Source organism: Engystomops pustulosus, chromosome 6 (genome assembly GCF_040894005.1).
Source record: "Engystomops pustulosus chromosome 6, aEngPut4.maternal, whole genome shotgun sequence".
Lineage (NCBI taxonomy): Eukaryota > Metazoa > Chordata > Amphibia > Anura > Leptodactylidae > Engystomops > Engystomops pustulosus.
In genome coordinates, this window is record NC_092416.1 from 28,641,140 (window position 1) to 28,654,629 (window position 13,490).

The window sequence follows — 13,490 nt, forward strand, 5'->3', positions numbered from 1 at the left end:
AGATATTCAGCAATACCTGCAAGGGGTTATAGGTGCTTTCTGCTGTTGCCTGCTCCTGACGGGCTCTCAGTGGTGACATCACATTCGTTGTGCCTGTGACATTTGGGCCAATCCCTGGCCTCAAACTGCAATGATTGGTCCAGACATCACACCCACCATGTGATCTCATCACCCACAGTCCACTGGGAGTGGAAATGCAAGGGAGCCGCCTTCCTTACAGAGGAGTGAGTATAGCAAACACGTGTGTCTCTAGAAAACTGGTGTACAAGGGAGGGGGGTTATGATTGTAGTTATGCCCCGATTATGCCAAGTCTACATTTCAAATTTGTTGCATCTGCTTATCTGCGCTTACCTATTCAAACCTTTTACTTACATCTGCTGACACCAGCTTTGTCTAAATGTGCACTTGAGATTTATCACAGGTCTCAAATTTTGTTTCAAATCCCCTCTAGTCCCCTCCGGTCGTAAGATATAGTTTAGCACCAGTTGTGCCAAAATTTGTAACTTTATTGCATCTTTTCACCTAAAAACTTGTTGCTGCAGTCACACGTGGCAGTAACGCATGTGTATTCTAACGCATCACAACAGCTGAGAAGAGGAGATTTGCTAAATTACATTTGGTACATTGTGGCACCCTGGTAATCTGATGGATTAGCTGCACCTTGTATGGGGAGAGGTGCAGGTGCTCCAGGCTCCTATCGGATGACCTCCCCCACCGGTTCCTTATTACCCTGGTGCTGGGCAATTCTTTGATGTTTTCTGTAGATGGCAGGTTGCCTGCTGTTACACTGTGTTCATTCTGGACCTGGGTCACTGTGTGCTCCACATCATGTGTGAGCCAAGCCAGGCCTGGCATCAGACCAGTGTCACCGGAGAGCCTGGACATGGTCAGCTGCACACACAGACATGAGTGCTTATACTCTACAATACAGGTGGCAGGGCTGGTACCAGGCGCTGCTTTCTCTATTACTCACCTACTAATGAGAAGACTGCGGTGTGACAGGTCAGACTGCATTACTGGCATATAGACACGTGTCCTTATCCTGTAACCAGCGCTGATGCCAACACACCTGGAATAGCAGTAGTGCCCTATATAAGGCTACGTGCACGTGAGGTGTGGGCCCCAAGGCTGGCAAATGAGGGTCACTAGCTTGTGCCAAACTCTTGAAGGGGCACATGATAGTGTTACAATACAGAACACATGCGGATGACACATGATAGGATTAGATACACCAGTTTGGAGAACGGCATTGCACATGATTACATTAGTTCAGGATGCAGTCACACATGGCGTTTAACGCCATACTATTTTTCAGACTCCCTAGGGTACTTTAACCCTAGGTTGTCTGATCGATCCTACCATATACTGCCATACTACAGTATGGCAGTATATGGGGATTTTACTCCTCATACATTACCATGTGCTGATAGCACATTGTAATGAATGGGTTAACCCGAAGTAGCTACCATGGCGACGGATCGCCACTCCCCGATGACGTCACGGGGAGCGGCGATCCTCGGAAAGATGGCGGCCCCCATGCACCGCCATCAGTTTGAAGCCGCCGGCGGCGATCAGCAAGAAATCACCCGCGATCGGTGCCAGCACCGATCGCGGGTGTTACCGGTAAGCCTTTGCTGCAATATGCAGCAGAGACTTACCGGCTATGGAGAGGGCTCGGCCCGCGAGCCCTCTCCATGCATCGGAACGCGACCGCCGCCGTGAATACACGGCGTGCGGTCGCGAACCGGTTAAGATAATTGGGAAAATGGTCAAGAACGAATGCGTTTTCAAAAAACCCATGCGGTTTTAACGCACTGCTACTGAATGCTCCCAGAAGGTGGATTGACACGTGGCGTTTTGAATGCGTTGTGGACGCACCCTAAACAGCTGTTAACATTTTCCCTTACAAAATGCACCCATTAATGTGATGTGAATGAATGTGTTAACATTTGCGTTTACGTAACAGAAATGTTAACGGTTTAACCAGGCACATCTCTCTTCGGCTGTTGCAATGCGTTTTGAAACGCTTACGTTAAACACTATGTGTGACTGCACCCTCAACGTGTCTTCCATAAAGCCCTTTGTCCATCCGAGCTCTTGTTGCTTAGGGGCAAACTGTCTCCATGTTCCTGCAGGATTTCCCAGATGGAACCTGGTATTAGGGTGCGGTCACCGCTAACACACAGCACTAGTGTACAGGGGCGATCCACACCCCGATCGCATAAGCGTTTCCTGCCAGAAGGGGCGCACACCAGTATGTCAGTGAACTTGGTTTACAATCTTTCATCCTGGTGATAGATGTCCTGGTGGAATAGTATGACAATGCGAACATAAGACCAGAATAGGTTGTGTGTATCAGGACATTTGTGATCCAGAACCAGAAATTTGGATTTTTGTCCTCTTGGAGTTATTCGGTATCACCAATGTCCTCAGAGAGCCTCCCCCCTCCCATTGCTTTATTACTGAGGTTCTAGATTTATGATTTTTTATTACAGAAAATGTGCAATATTTTATCCGCTATCAGACTGGACCTTGCTCTGCTCTGTGGGAAATTTTATACTGTAGTCACCTCACTGGTAGATGTAACACACAGCTGACGGGTTCTGTCCTAAGAAAGAGGAAGTTCTGCTTAGAATTTATAGTAACAATTAGTAGTCACTTCCCTCATGTGACCAGTGATCCGCTGACTGCAAGGCCACGTCTACTAAACTGCTGAGATAATACAAAGCACAGATAAGAAACGTCCTACACGTACAGATTTGTCATGTGGTCAATAGGAGCTGCATTGTAGTAGTTATATTCTTGTACATAGGAGGCAGTATCATAGTAGTTATATTCTTGTACATAGGGGGCAGTATCATAGTAGTTATATTCTTGTACATAGGGGGCAGTATCATAGTAGTTATATTCTTGTACATAGGGGGCAGTATTATAGTAGTTATATTCTTGTACATAGGGGGCAGTATTATAGTAGTTATATTCTTGTACATAGGGGGCAGTATTATAGTAGTTATATTCATTGTACATAGGGGGCGGTATTATAGTAGTTATATTCTTGTACATAGGGGGCAGTATTATAGTAGTTATATTCATTGTACATAGGGAGCAGTATTATAGTAGTTATATTCTTGTACATAGGGGGCAGTATTATAGTAGTTATATTCTTGTACATAGGGAGCAGTATTATAGTAGTTATATTCTTGTACATAGGGGGCAGTATTATAGTAGTTATATTCATTGTACATAGGGGGCGGTATTATAGTAGTTATATTCTTGTACATAGGGGGCAGTATTATAGTAGTTATATTCATTGTACATAGGGAGCAGTATTATAGTAGTTATATTCTTGTACATAGGGGGCAGTATTATAGTAGTTATATTCTTGTACATAGGGGTCAGTATTATAGTAGTTATATTCTTGAAAATAGGGGGCAGTATTATAGTAGTTATATTCTTGTACATAGGGAGCAGTATTATAGTAGTTATATTCTTGTACATAGGGGGCAGTATTATAGTAGTTATATTCTTGTACATAGGAGGCAGTATTATAGTAGTTATATTCATTGTACATCGGGGGAAGTATTATAGTAGTTATATTCATTGTACATCAGTCGCAGTATTATAATAGTGAAGATGAGGCCAATCAGATTCCAGCAATTATTTCTTCAGAGTGAGGTTTCAGAATGAAAGCAATGTTCCTATAGGCTGTTATGGACTACTCCTCTGCTGGTTCTGTCCTTATACGTCGAGCTCCTCCGTCTGCAGGGGGCGGGGCTCTCCCTGTAGTAGGAAGAAACTACAACTCCCGGCATGCTCCTCGCACAGCTCCGGTGCCGGCGGCCGGTGGAGAGATGACTGCAGGAGAGCCGATGACAGGATGGAGACAGGTGAGAACCGGGCTCTACCCACAATACACTTCACCGGAGAATTGTGTGCGAGACTGATGATCTGTTTACATAGTGAGCGGTAATGGGGGCAATGGATTAGAGGGGTCGCTGAACTGATTATGTGCTGGGACATGGACTGGTGTGGGGGGCAGTGCTGGGATGTGTGGACTGGTGTGGGGGGCAGTGCTGGGATGTGTGGACTGGTGTGGGGGGCAGTGCTTGGATGTGTGGACTGGTGTGGGGGGCAGTGCTTGGATGTGTGGACTGGTGTGGGGGGCAGTGCTGGGATGTGTGGACTGGTGTGGGGGGCAGTGCTTGGATGTGTGGACTGGTGTGGGGGGCAGTGCTTGGATGTGTGGACTGGTGTGGGGGGCAGTGCTTGGATGTGTGGACTGGTGTGGGGGGCAGTGCTTGGATGTGTGGACTGGTGTGGGGGGCAGTGCTTGGATGTGTGGACTGGTGTGGGGGGCAGTGCTTGGATGTGTGGACTGGTGTGGGGGGGCAGTGCTGGGATGTGTGGACTGGTGTGGGGGGCAGTGCTGGGATGTGTGGACTGGTGTGGGGGGCAGTAATGGGATGTGTGGACTGGTGTGGGGGGCAGTGCTTGGATGTGTGGACTGGTGTGGGGGGCAGTGCTTGGATGTGTGGACTGGTGTGGGGGGCAGTGCTTGGATGTGTGGACTGGTGTGGGGGGCAGTGCTTGGATGTGTGGACTGGTGTGGGGGGCAGTGCTTGGATGTGTGGACTGGTGTGGGGGGCAGTGCTTGGATGTGTGGACTGGTGTGGGGGGCAGTGCTTGGATGTGTGGACTGGTGTGGGGGGCAGTGCTTGGATGTGTGGACTGGTGTGGGGGGCAGTGCTTGGATGTGTGGACTGGTGTGGGGGGCAGTGCTGGGATGTGTGGACTGGTGTGGGGGGCAGTGCTTGGATGTGTGGACTGGTGTGGGGGGCAGTGCTGGGATGTGTGGACTGGTGTGGGGGGCAGTGCTTGGATGTGTGGGGGGCAGTGCTTGGATGTGTGGACTGGTGTGGGGGGCAGTGCTTGGATGTGTGGACTGGTGTGGGGGGCAGTGCTGGGATGTGTGGACTGGTGAGGGGGCCAGTGCTGGGATATCTGGGCTGGTGTGGGGGGGGGCAGTGCTGGGATCTCTGGGCTGGTGTGGGGGGGGGGGCAGTGCTGGGATCTCTGGGCTGGTGTGGGGGGGGGGGGCAGTGCTGGGATCTCTGGGCTGGTGTGGGGGGGGGGGGGGCAGTGCTGGGATCTCTGGGCTGGTGTGGGGGGCCAGTGCTGGGATCTCTGGGCTGGTGTGGGGGGCCAGTGCTGGGATCTCTGGGCTGGTGTGGGGGGGGGGGCAGTGCTGGGATCTCTGGGCTGGTGTGGGGGGCCAGTGCTGGGATCTCTGGGCTGGTGTGTGGGGGGGGGGGCAGTGCTGGGATCTCTGGGCTGGTGTGAGGGGGCCAGTGCTGGGATCTCTGGGCTGGTGTGGTGTGTGTGGGGGGGGGGGGGGGGGCAGTGCTGGGATCTCTGGGCTGGTGTGGAGGGCCAGTGCTGGGATCTCTGGGCTGGTGTGGAGGGCCAGTGCTGGGATCTCTGGGCTGGTGTGGGGGGCCAGTGCTGGGATCTCTGGGCTGGTGAGGGGGGGGGGGCAGTGTTGGGATCTCTGGGCTGGTGTGGGGGGCCAGTGCTGGGATCTCTGGGCTGGTGTGGGGGGCCAGTGCTGGGATCTCTGGGCTGGTGTGGGGGGCCAGTGCTGGGATCTCTGGGCTGGTGTGGGGGGCCAGTGCTGGGATCTCTGGGCTGGTGTGGGGGGCCAGTGCTGGGATCTCTGGGCTGGTGTGGGGGGCCAGTGCTGGGATCTCTGGGCTGGTGTGGGGGGCCAGTGCTGGGATCTCTGGGCTGGTGTGGGGGGCCAGTGCTGGGATCTCTGGGCTGGTGTGGGGGGCCAGTGCTGGGATCTCTGGGCTGGTGTGGGGGGCCAGTGCTGGGATCTCTGGGCTGGTGTGGGGGGCCAGTGCTGGGATCTCTGGGCTGGTGTGGGGGGCCAGTGCTGGGATCTCTGGGCTGGTGTGGGGGGCCAGTGCTGGGATCTCTGGGCTGGTGTGGGGGGCCAGTGCTGGGATCTCTGGGCTGGTGTGGGGGGCCAGTGCTGGGATCTCTGGGCTGGTGTGGGGGGCCAGTGCTGGGATCTCTGGGCTGGTGAGGGGGCCAGTGCTGGGATCTCTGGGCTGGTGTGGGCGGCCAGTGCTGGGATCTCTGGGCTGGTCGGGGGGGGGGGGGGGGCAGTGCTGGGATTTCTGGGCTGGTGTGGGGGGCCAGTGTTGGGATCTCTGGGCTGGTGTGGGGGGCAGTGCTGGGATCTTTGGGCTGGTGTGGGGGGCCAGTGTTGGGATCTCTGGGCTGGTGTGGGGGGCCAGTGTTGGGATCTCTGGGCTGGTGTGGGGGGCCAGTGTTGGGATCTCTGGGCTGGTGTGGGGGGCCAGTGCTGTGATCTCTGGGCTGGTGTGGGGGGCCAGTGCTGGGATCTCTGGGCTGGTGTGGGGGGCAGTGCTGGGATCTCTGGGCTGGTGTGGGGGGCCAGTGCTGGGATCTCTGGGCTGGTGTGGGGGGGGGGGCAGTGCTGGGATCTCTGGGCTGGTGTGGGGGGGGGCAGTGTTGGGATCTCTGGGCTGGTGTGGGGGGGGGGCAGTGTTGGGATCTCTGGGCTGGTGTGGGGGGGGCAGTGTTGGGATCTCTGGGCTGGTGTGGGGGGGGGGCAGTGCTGGGATCTCTGGGCTGGTGTGGGGGGGGGGGGGCAGTGTTGGGATCTCTGGGCTGGTGAGGGGGCCAGTGCTGGGATCTCTGGGCTGGTGTGGGGGGCCAGTGCTGGGATCTCTGGGCTGGTGTGGGGGGGGGGGCAGTGTTGGGATCTCTGGGCTGGTGTGGGGGGGGGGGCAGTGTTGGGATCTCTGGGCTGGTGTGGGGGGGGGGGGCAGTGCTGGGATCTCTGGGCTGGTGTGGGGGGGGGGGGCAGTGTTGGGATCTCTGGGCTGGTGAGGGGGCCAGTGCTGGGATCTCTGGGCTGGTGAGGGGGCCAGTGCTGGGATCTCTGGGCTGGTGTGGGGGGCCAGTGCTGGGATCTCTGGGCTGGTGTGGGGGGGGGGGCAGTGTTGGGATCTCTGGGCTGGTGTGTGGGGGGGGCAGTGTTGGGATCTCTGGGCTGGTGTGTGGGGGGGGCAGTGTTGGGATCTCTGGGCTGGTGTGGGGGGGGGCAGTGTTGGGATCTCTGGGCTGGTGTGGGGGGGGGGCAGTGCTGGGATCTCTGGGCTGGTGTGGGGGGGGGGGGCAGTGTTGGGATCTCTGGGCTGGTGAGGGGGCCAGTGCTGGGATCTCTGGGCTGGTGTGGGGGGCCAGTGCTGGGATCTCTGGGCTGGTGTGGGGGGGGGGGCAGTGTTGGGATCTCTGGGCTGGTGTGGGGGGGGGGGCAGTGTTGGGATCTCTGGGCTGGTGTGGGGGGGGGGCAGTGCTGGGATCTCTGGGCTGGTGTGGGGGGGGGGGGCAGTGTTGGGATCTCTGGGCTGGTGAGGGGGCCAGTGCTGGGATCTCTGGGCTGGTGAGGGGGCCAGTGCTGGGATCTCTGGGCTGGTGTGGGGGGCCAGTGCTGGGATCTCTGGGCTGGTGTGGGGGGGGGGGCAGTGTTGGGATCTCTGGGCTGGTGTGTGGGGGGGGCAGTGTTGGGATCTCTGGGCTGGTGTGTGGGGGGGGCAGTGTTGGGATCTCTGGGCTGGTGTGGGGGGGGGCAGTGTTGGGATCTCTGGGCTGGTGTGGGGGGGGGGGGGGCAGTGTTGGGATCTCTGGGCTGGTGAGGGTATTACTACTTCCAGTGTGTAATGTGCTGGGGCAGTGACTGGCAGTACTGGTGCGGACATTCCTCTTACCAGTTCATGGACTGGGGCTGTGGAGTCCATTGCTGGTGTTGATCATCAACATGAACTTCTCTGAAACTTTTTTGGGTTTTTTCTCATATCTCCTGTTTGCTTCGTCTGGTTTAACCCTTGCCGGTTAGTGATATAATTATGGAGGGGTCATAGCTTTGTGCCCGGGTACCACCTAGGGTCCGGACCACATGACATCCACGGACACGTGTAGATCATAAGACTGTGATGTGGGTCGGGGGTGCAGCCGTGTACCCGCTGTGTAGTATCACATGCTGGCGGCCGCATCACACGGGTCACATTATACGTTTATAGTAACATTACAAGGAGACCTTTATCTTGTGGTGGATCCTGGGGCCGGGGAGGAATAGGGAGCCTGTACATCTCCATCCGCCTGTGTTAGGGAATTGCATTTCCAGCAGTTGTCTGAGTAGGTGTAAGAAGATGTACCGCTCCGGGGAGAAGATGGACATAGGACACGGCATGGGATGTTCCCCGACACCTCCTCGTCCTCAGCGATTACAAAACCCCCAAAGGGGGAACTTGTGTTTTCAGGAAAGTTTTGTGTTGTGACACGGCCTGAGTCAGCTTCTCCGTCCCGTAAATGGGATACACATGGAGGTCACTGCTCGGGGGTCACATACGGGGAGAGCTGGGGAATTCAGGTGGAAGCAGATACCAGTAATAATAACTCTGTATATAGCACCACCATATGCCGCAGTGCAGTACTGATCATGGGGGGACATAAATAGACATAGTAAGACGTTACTAATCTTAATAATGTCTTGGTAATACTAGTAATGTAATTGTAAGACATCAGAGTAATAACGGGGTCAGATAAAACCACAGATGTGAGGGTCCTGCTCGTAAGGGCTTACAATCTATGAGAGCTTGGTTATTGGGGGAATTGAGAACCCAGACCCCCATGTACAGATAGGAGGCATATAGCCGGGGGGCACTACTACCCCCATGTACAGATAGGGGGCATATAGCCGGAGGGCACTACTACCCCCATGTACAGTTAGGAGGCATATAGCCGGAGGGGGGGCACTACTACCCCCATGTACAGATAGGAGGCATATAGCCGGAGGGCACTACTACCCCCATGTACAGATAGGAGGCATATAGCCGGGGGGCACTACTACCCCCATGTACAGATAGGAGGCATATAGCCGGAGGGGGGGCACTACTACCCCCATGTACAGATAGGAGGCATATAGCCGGAGGGCACTACTACCCCCATGTACAGATAGGCCTATAGCCAGGGGGCACTACTACCCCCATGTACAGATAGGAGGCATATAGCCGGGGGGGGGGGGGGGGGACTACTACCCCCATGTACAGATAGGAGACATATAGCCGGATTACACTACTACCCCCATGTACAGATAGGAGACATATAGCCGGATTACACTACTACCCCCATGTACAGATAGGAGGCATATAGCCGGAGGGCACTACTACCCCCATGTACAGATAGGAGGCATATAGCCGGAGGGCACTACTACCCCCATGTACAGATAGGAGGCATATAGCCGGAGTACACTACTACCCCCATGTACAGATAGGGGGCATATAGCCGGAGGGCACTACTACCCCCATGTACAGATAGGAGGCATATAGCCGGAGTACACTACTACCCCCATGTACAGATAGGGGGCATATAGCCGGAGGGCACTACTACCCCCATGTACAGATAGGAGGCATATAGCCGGAGTACACTACTACCCCCATGTACAGATAGGGGGCATATAGCGGGAGGGCACTACTACCCCCATGTACAGATAGGAGGCATATAGCCGGAGTACACTACTACCCCCATGTACAGATAGGAGGCATATAGCCGGAGGGCACTACTACCCCCATGTACAGATAGGAGGCATATAGCCGGAGTACACTACTACCCCCATGTACAGATAGGGGGCATATAGCCGGAGGGCACTACTACCCCCATGTACAGATAGGAGGCATATAGCCGGAGGGCACTACTACCCCCATGTACAGATAGGAGACATATAGCCGGAGGGCACTACTACCCCCATGTACAGATAGGAGGCATATAGCCGGAGGGCACTACTACCCCCATGTACAGATAGGAGGCATATAGCCGGAGTACACTACTACCCCCATGTACAGATAGGGGGCATATAGCCGGAGGGCACTACTACCCCCATGTACAGATAGGAGGCATATAGCCGGAGTACACTACTACCCCCATGTACAGATAGGGGGCATATAGCCGGAGGGCACTACTACCCCCATGTACAGATAGGAGGCATATAGCCGGAGTACACTACTACCCCCATGTACAGATAGGGGGCATATAGCCGGAGGGCACTACTACCCCCATGTACAGATAGGAGGCATATAGCCGGAGTACACTACTACCCCCATGTACAGATAGGGGGCATATAGCCGGAGGGCACTACTACCCCCATGTACAGATAGGGGGCATATAGCCGGAGGGCACTACTACCCCCATGTACAGATAGGGGGCATATAGCCGGAGGGCACTACTACCCCCATGTACAGATAGGGGGCATATAGCCGGAGGGCACTACTACCCCCATGTACAGATAGGAGGCATATAGCCGGAGGGCACTACTACCCCCATGTACAGATAGGAGGCATATAGCCGGGGGGGGGGGGGGACACTACTACCCCCATGTACAGATAGGAGGCATATAGCCGAAGGGCACTACTACCCCCATGTACAGATAGGAGGCATATAGCCGGAGGGGGGGCACTACTACCCCCATGTACAGATAGGAGGCATATAGCCGGAGGGGGGGCACTACTACCCCCATGTACAGATAGGAGGCATATAGCCGGAGGGGGGGCACTACTACCCCCATGTACAGATAGGAGGCATATAGCCGGAGGGGGGGCACTACTACCCCCATGTACAGATAGGAGGCATATAGCCGGAGGGCACTACTACCCCCATGTACAGATAGGCCTATAGCCAGGGGGCACTACTACCCCCATGTACAGATAGGAGGCATATAGCCGGAGGGCACTACTACCCCCATGTACAGATAGGAGGCATATAGCCGGAGGGCACTACTACCCCCATGTACAGATAGGAGGCATATAGCCGGGGGGCACTACTACCCCCATGTACAGATAGGGGGCATATAGCCGGAGGGCACTACTACCCCCATGTACAGATAGGAGGCATATAGCCGGAGGGCACTACTACCCCCATGTACAGATAGGAGGCATATAGCCGGGGGGGCACTACTACCCCCATGTACAGATAGGAGGCATATAGCCGGAGTACACTACTACCCCCATGTACAGATAGGGGGCATATAGCCGGAGGGCACTACTACCCCCATGTACAGATAGGAGGCATATAGCCGGAGTACACTACTACCCCCATGTACAGATAGGGGGCATATAGCCGGAGGGCACTACTACCCCCATGTACAGATAGGAGGCATATAGCCGGAGTACACTACTACCCCCATGTACAGATAGGGGGCATATAGCCGGAGGGCACTACTACCCCCATGTACAGATAGGAGGCATATAGCCGGAGTACACTACTACCCCCATGTACAGATAGGGGGCATATAGCCGGAGGGCACTACTACCCCCATGTACAGATAGGGGGCATATAGCCGGAGGGCACTACTACCCCCATGTACAGATAGGAGGCATATAGCCGGAGGGCACTACTACCCCCATGTACAGATAGGAGGCATATAGCCGGGGGGGGGGGACACTACTACCCCCATGTACAGATAGGAGGCATATAGCCAGAGGGCACTACTACCCCCATGTACAGATAGGAGGCATATAGCCGGGGGGGCACTACTACCCCCATGTACAGATAGGGGGCATATAGCCGGAGGGCACTACTACCCCCATGTACAGATAGGAGGCATATAGCCGGATTACACTACTACCCCCATGTACAGATAGGAGGCATATAGCCGGAGGGCACTACTACCCCCATGTACAGATAGGAGACATATAGCCGGATTACACTACTACCCCCATGTACAGATAGGAGGCATATAGCCGGAGGGCACTACTACCCCCATGTACAGATAGGAGGCATATAGCCGGAGTACACTACTACCCCCATGTACAGATAGGAGGCATATAGCCGGGGGGGGGGGGGGGCACTACTACCCCCATGTACAGACAGGAGGCATATAGCCGGGGGAAGGGGGGGGGCTACTACCCCCATGTACAGATAGGAGGCATATAGCCGGGGGGGGGGGGCACTACTACTCCCATGTATAGATAGGAGACATATAGCCGGGGGGCCCATAACCTGACACACTGTATATGTCACCAGCAGGGGGCAGACTTCCACCTGATTAGATCTCATAGTTGCTTATGTCACGTTCAGTAGTATAATCTGCAGCTCTGGATCTTTTGGATTTCAGTTTTAGGTTTGTAGTTGGTTATTTGTATATTTCCTGGGTCCACACCATGCGGGCACACGGAGGATCAGTGGTTGGCATTGCCATTTTGCAACACTGACAACCTTGCTATAAATCCGTCTGCATTACCCCCAGTGTTTGCCCTGGAGGTAGGCGAGTATACCTGTTTTATGTTTGTTTTCCTGTTGAATTTGGCATTTAGATTGCCTCTTCCTCATACTGGGGGTCACATTGTAAGTGATTAGTTTTGGTTACTGCTGCAGGATATGTATGTGCTGTACAAATGAACGTTTTTCTTGGGGATTTCCCATTCATGTCAGATGTACATTATGTGTCGCTGTCTCTTAGTGAACCTCGGTAACCGTTAGTTATTTCTATTCCCAAATCTTTCTCTATTTGGGAAGTCACATGACCAGCATGAACCCCATGGCAGGGGTTGTCCTTGTCCTCAGTTAGGTCCCTCGCTTCATCCCATTTACTATTTTTTTTTCAGTTGCATTTGTCTGAGTCCTATAGGTGGCGCCGTGTAGTTATGATCACAATGCCAGAGGGGCAGTAAAGACTGACACAGACCTATTAGGAAGAATGTGACACATCAATGTAAATGCGCTGCTTTGGGAACTTTACAGGAAGCACTAAATGGGGGGTTGAGTCCATAAGTGGTGAAGAATCTGCTACAGATGACAGGATGAGCAGACTACAGAAATGAGGGCGACCTTTAAGAATTGGGGTGAGGTTGGAGGAGGGGGCTCTTCTGGACAGCTCAGATAGGGGTCTGTGCAGACTATAATCAGGGCAGATCAGTTTTCTCATTAATATCTCTCTATTTGTCATTCAAGCACAGAGACTTTTCAGAATTGGGGTCACTTGTCTAATTCCCCCTTGTGTCATCCAATCTGAGAGCCGCTCCGTTCCTGGGGGGTGAAATTGGGTAATGCAGATGCTGCGTGGCAGATTAAAGGGACAGTCGCCAAGAGGCTCCTTTTACTGGGGCAGATTCTTCACAAATTGAGTACGGTTTTTTTTATATACTCCAGTTCTGGCGCAGAATTTGCATGGAGAAAATACTTCATGTAGACGACGGTCACACCCCTATAGATGGAATATCTCGCCACTTAGCCCATTGATAAAACTACTCTCCCTTTTTGGAAATGGTTGATACCAGGGAGCAATAGACTGCCGTATAGTGCAGTGCCCCTTGCATTGTCAAGTGGCACTGCACTATACAACAGTCTATTGCTCCCTGGTATCAGCCGTTTCCAAAAAGGGAGAGTAGTTTTATCAAAGGGA

The 13,490-nt window shown here is 54.1% G+C and overlaps 1 protein-coding gene across 3 annotated transcripts in view; it reads left to right on the top strand.

Annotated features, from left to right (window-relative positions):
- The first annotated feature begins 201 nt into the window (after window positions 1–201).
- Window positions 202–13,490, top strand: part of ATP13A2 (ATPase cation transporting 13A2) — a 52,192-nt gene continuing 38,903 nt past the window's right edge. For 2 of the 3 annotated variants that reach the window (XM_072155281.1, XM_072155282.1), the window contains exon 1: window positions 3,758–3,888. In XM_072155281.1, coding sequence (XP_072011382.1) covers window positions 3,879–3,888 — 10 coding nt within the window. In that variant the 5' untranslated portion in view covers window positions 3,758–3,878. Of the gene's footprint in view, window positions 225–3,757; window positions 3,889–13,490 lie in introns of those variants that run through there. The other variant, XM_072155285.1, reaches the window with a different exon arrangement.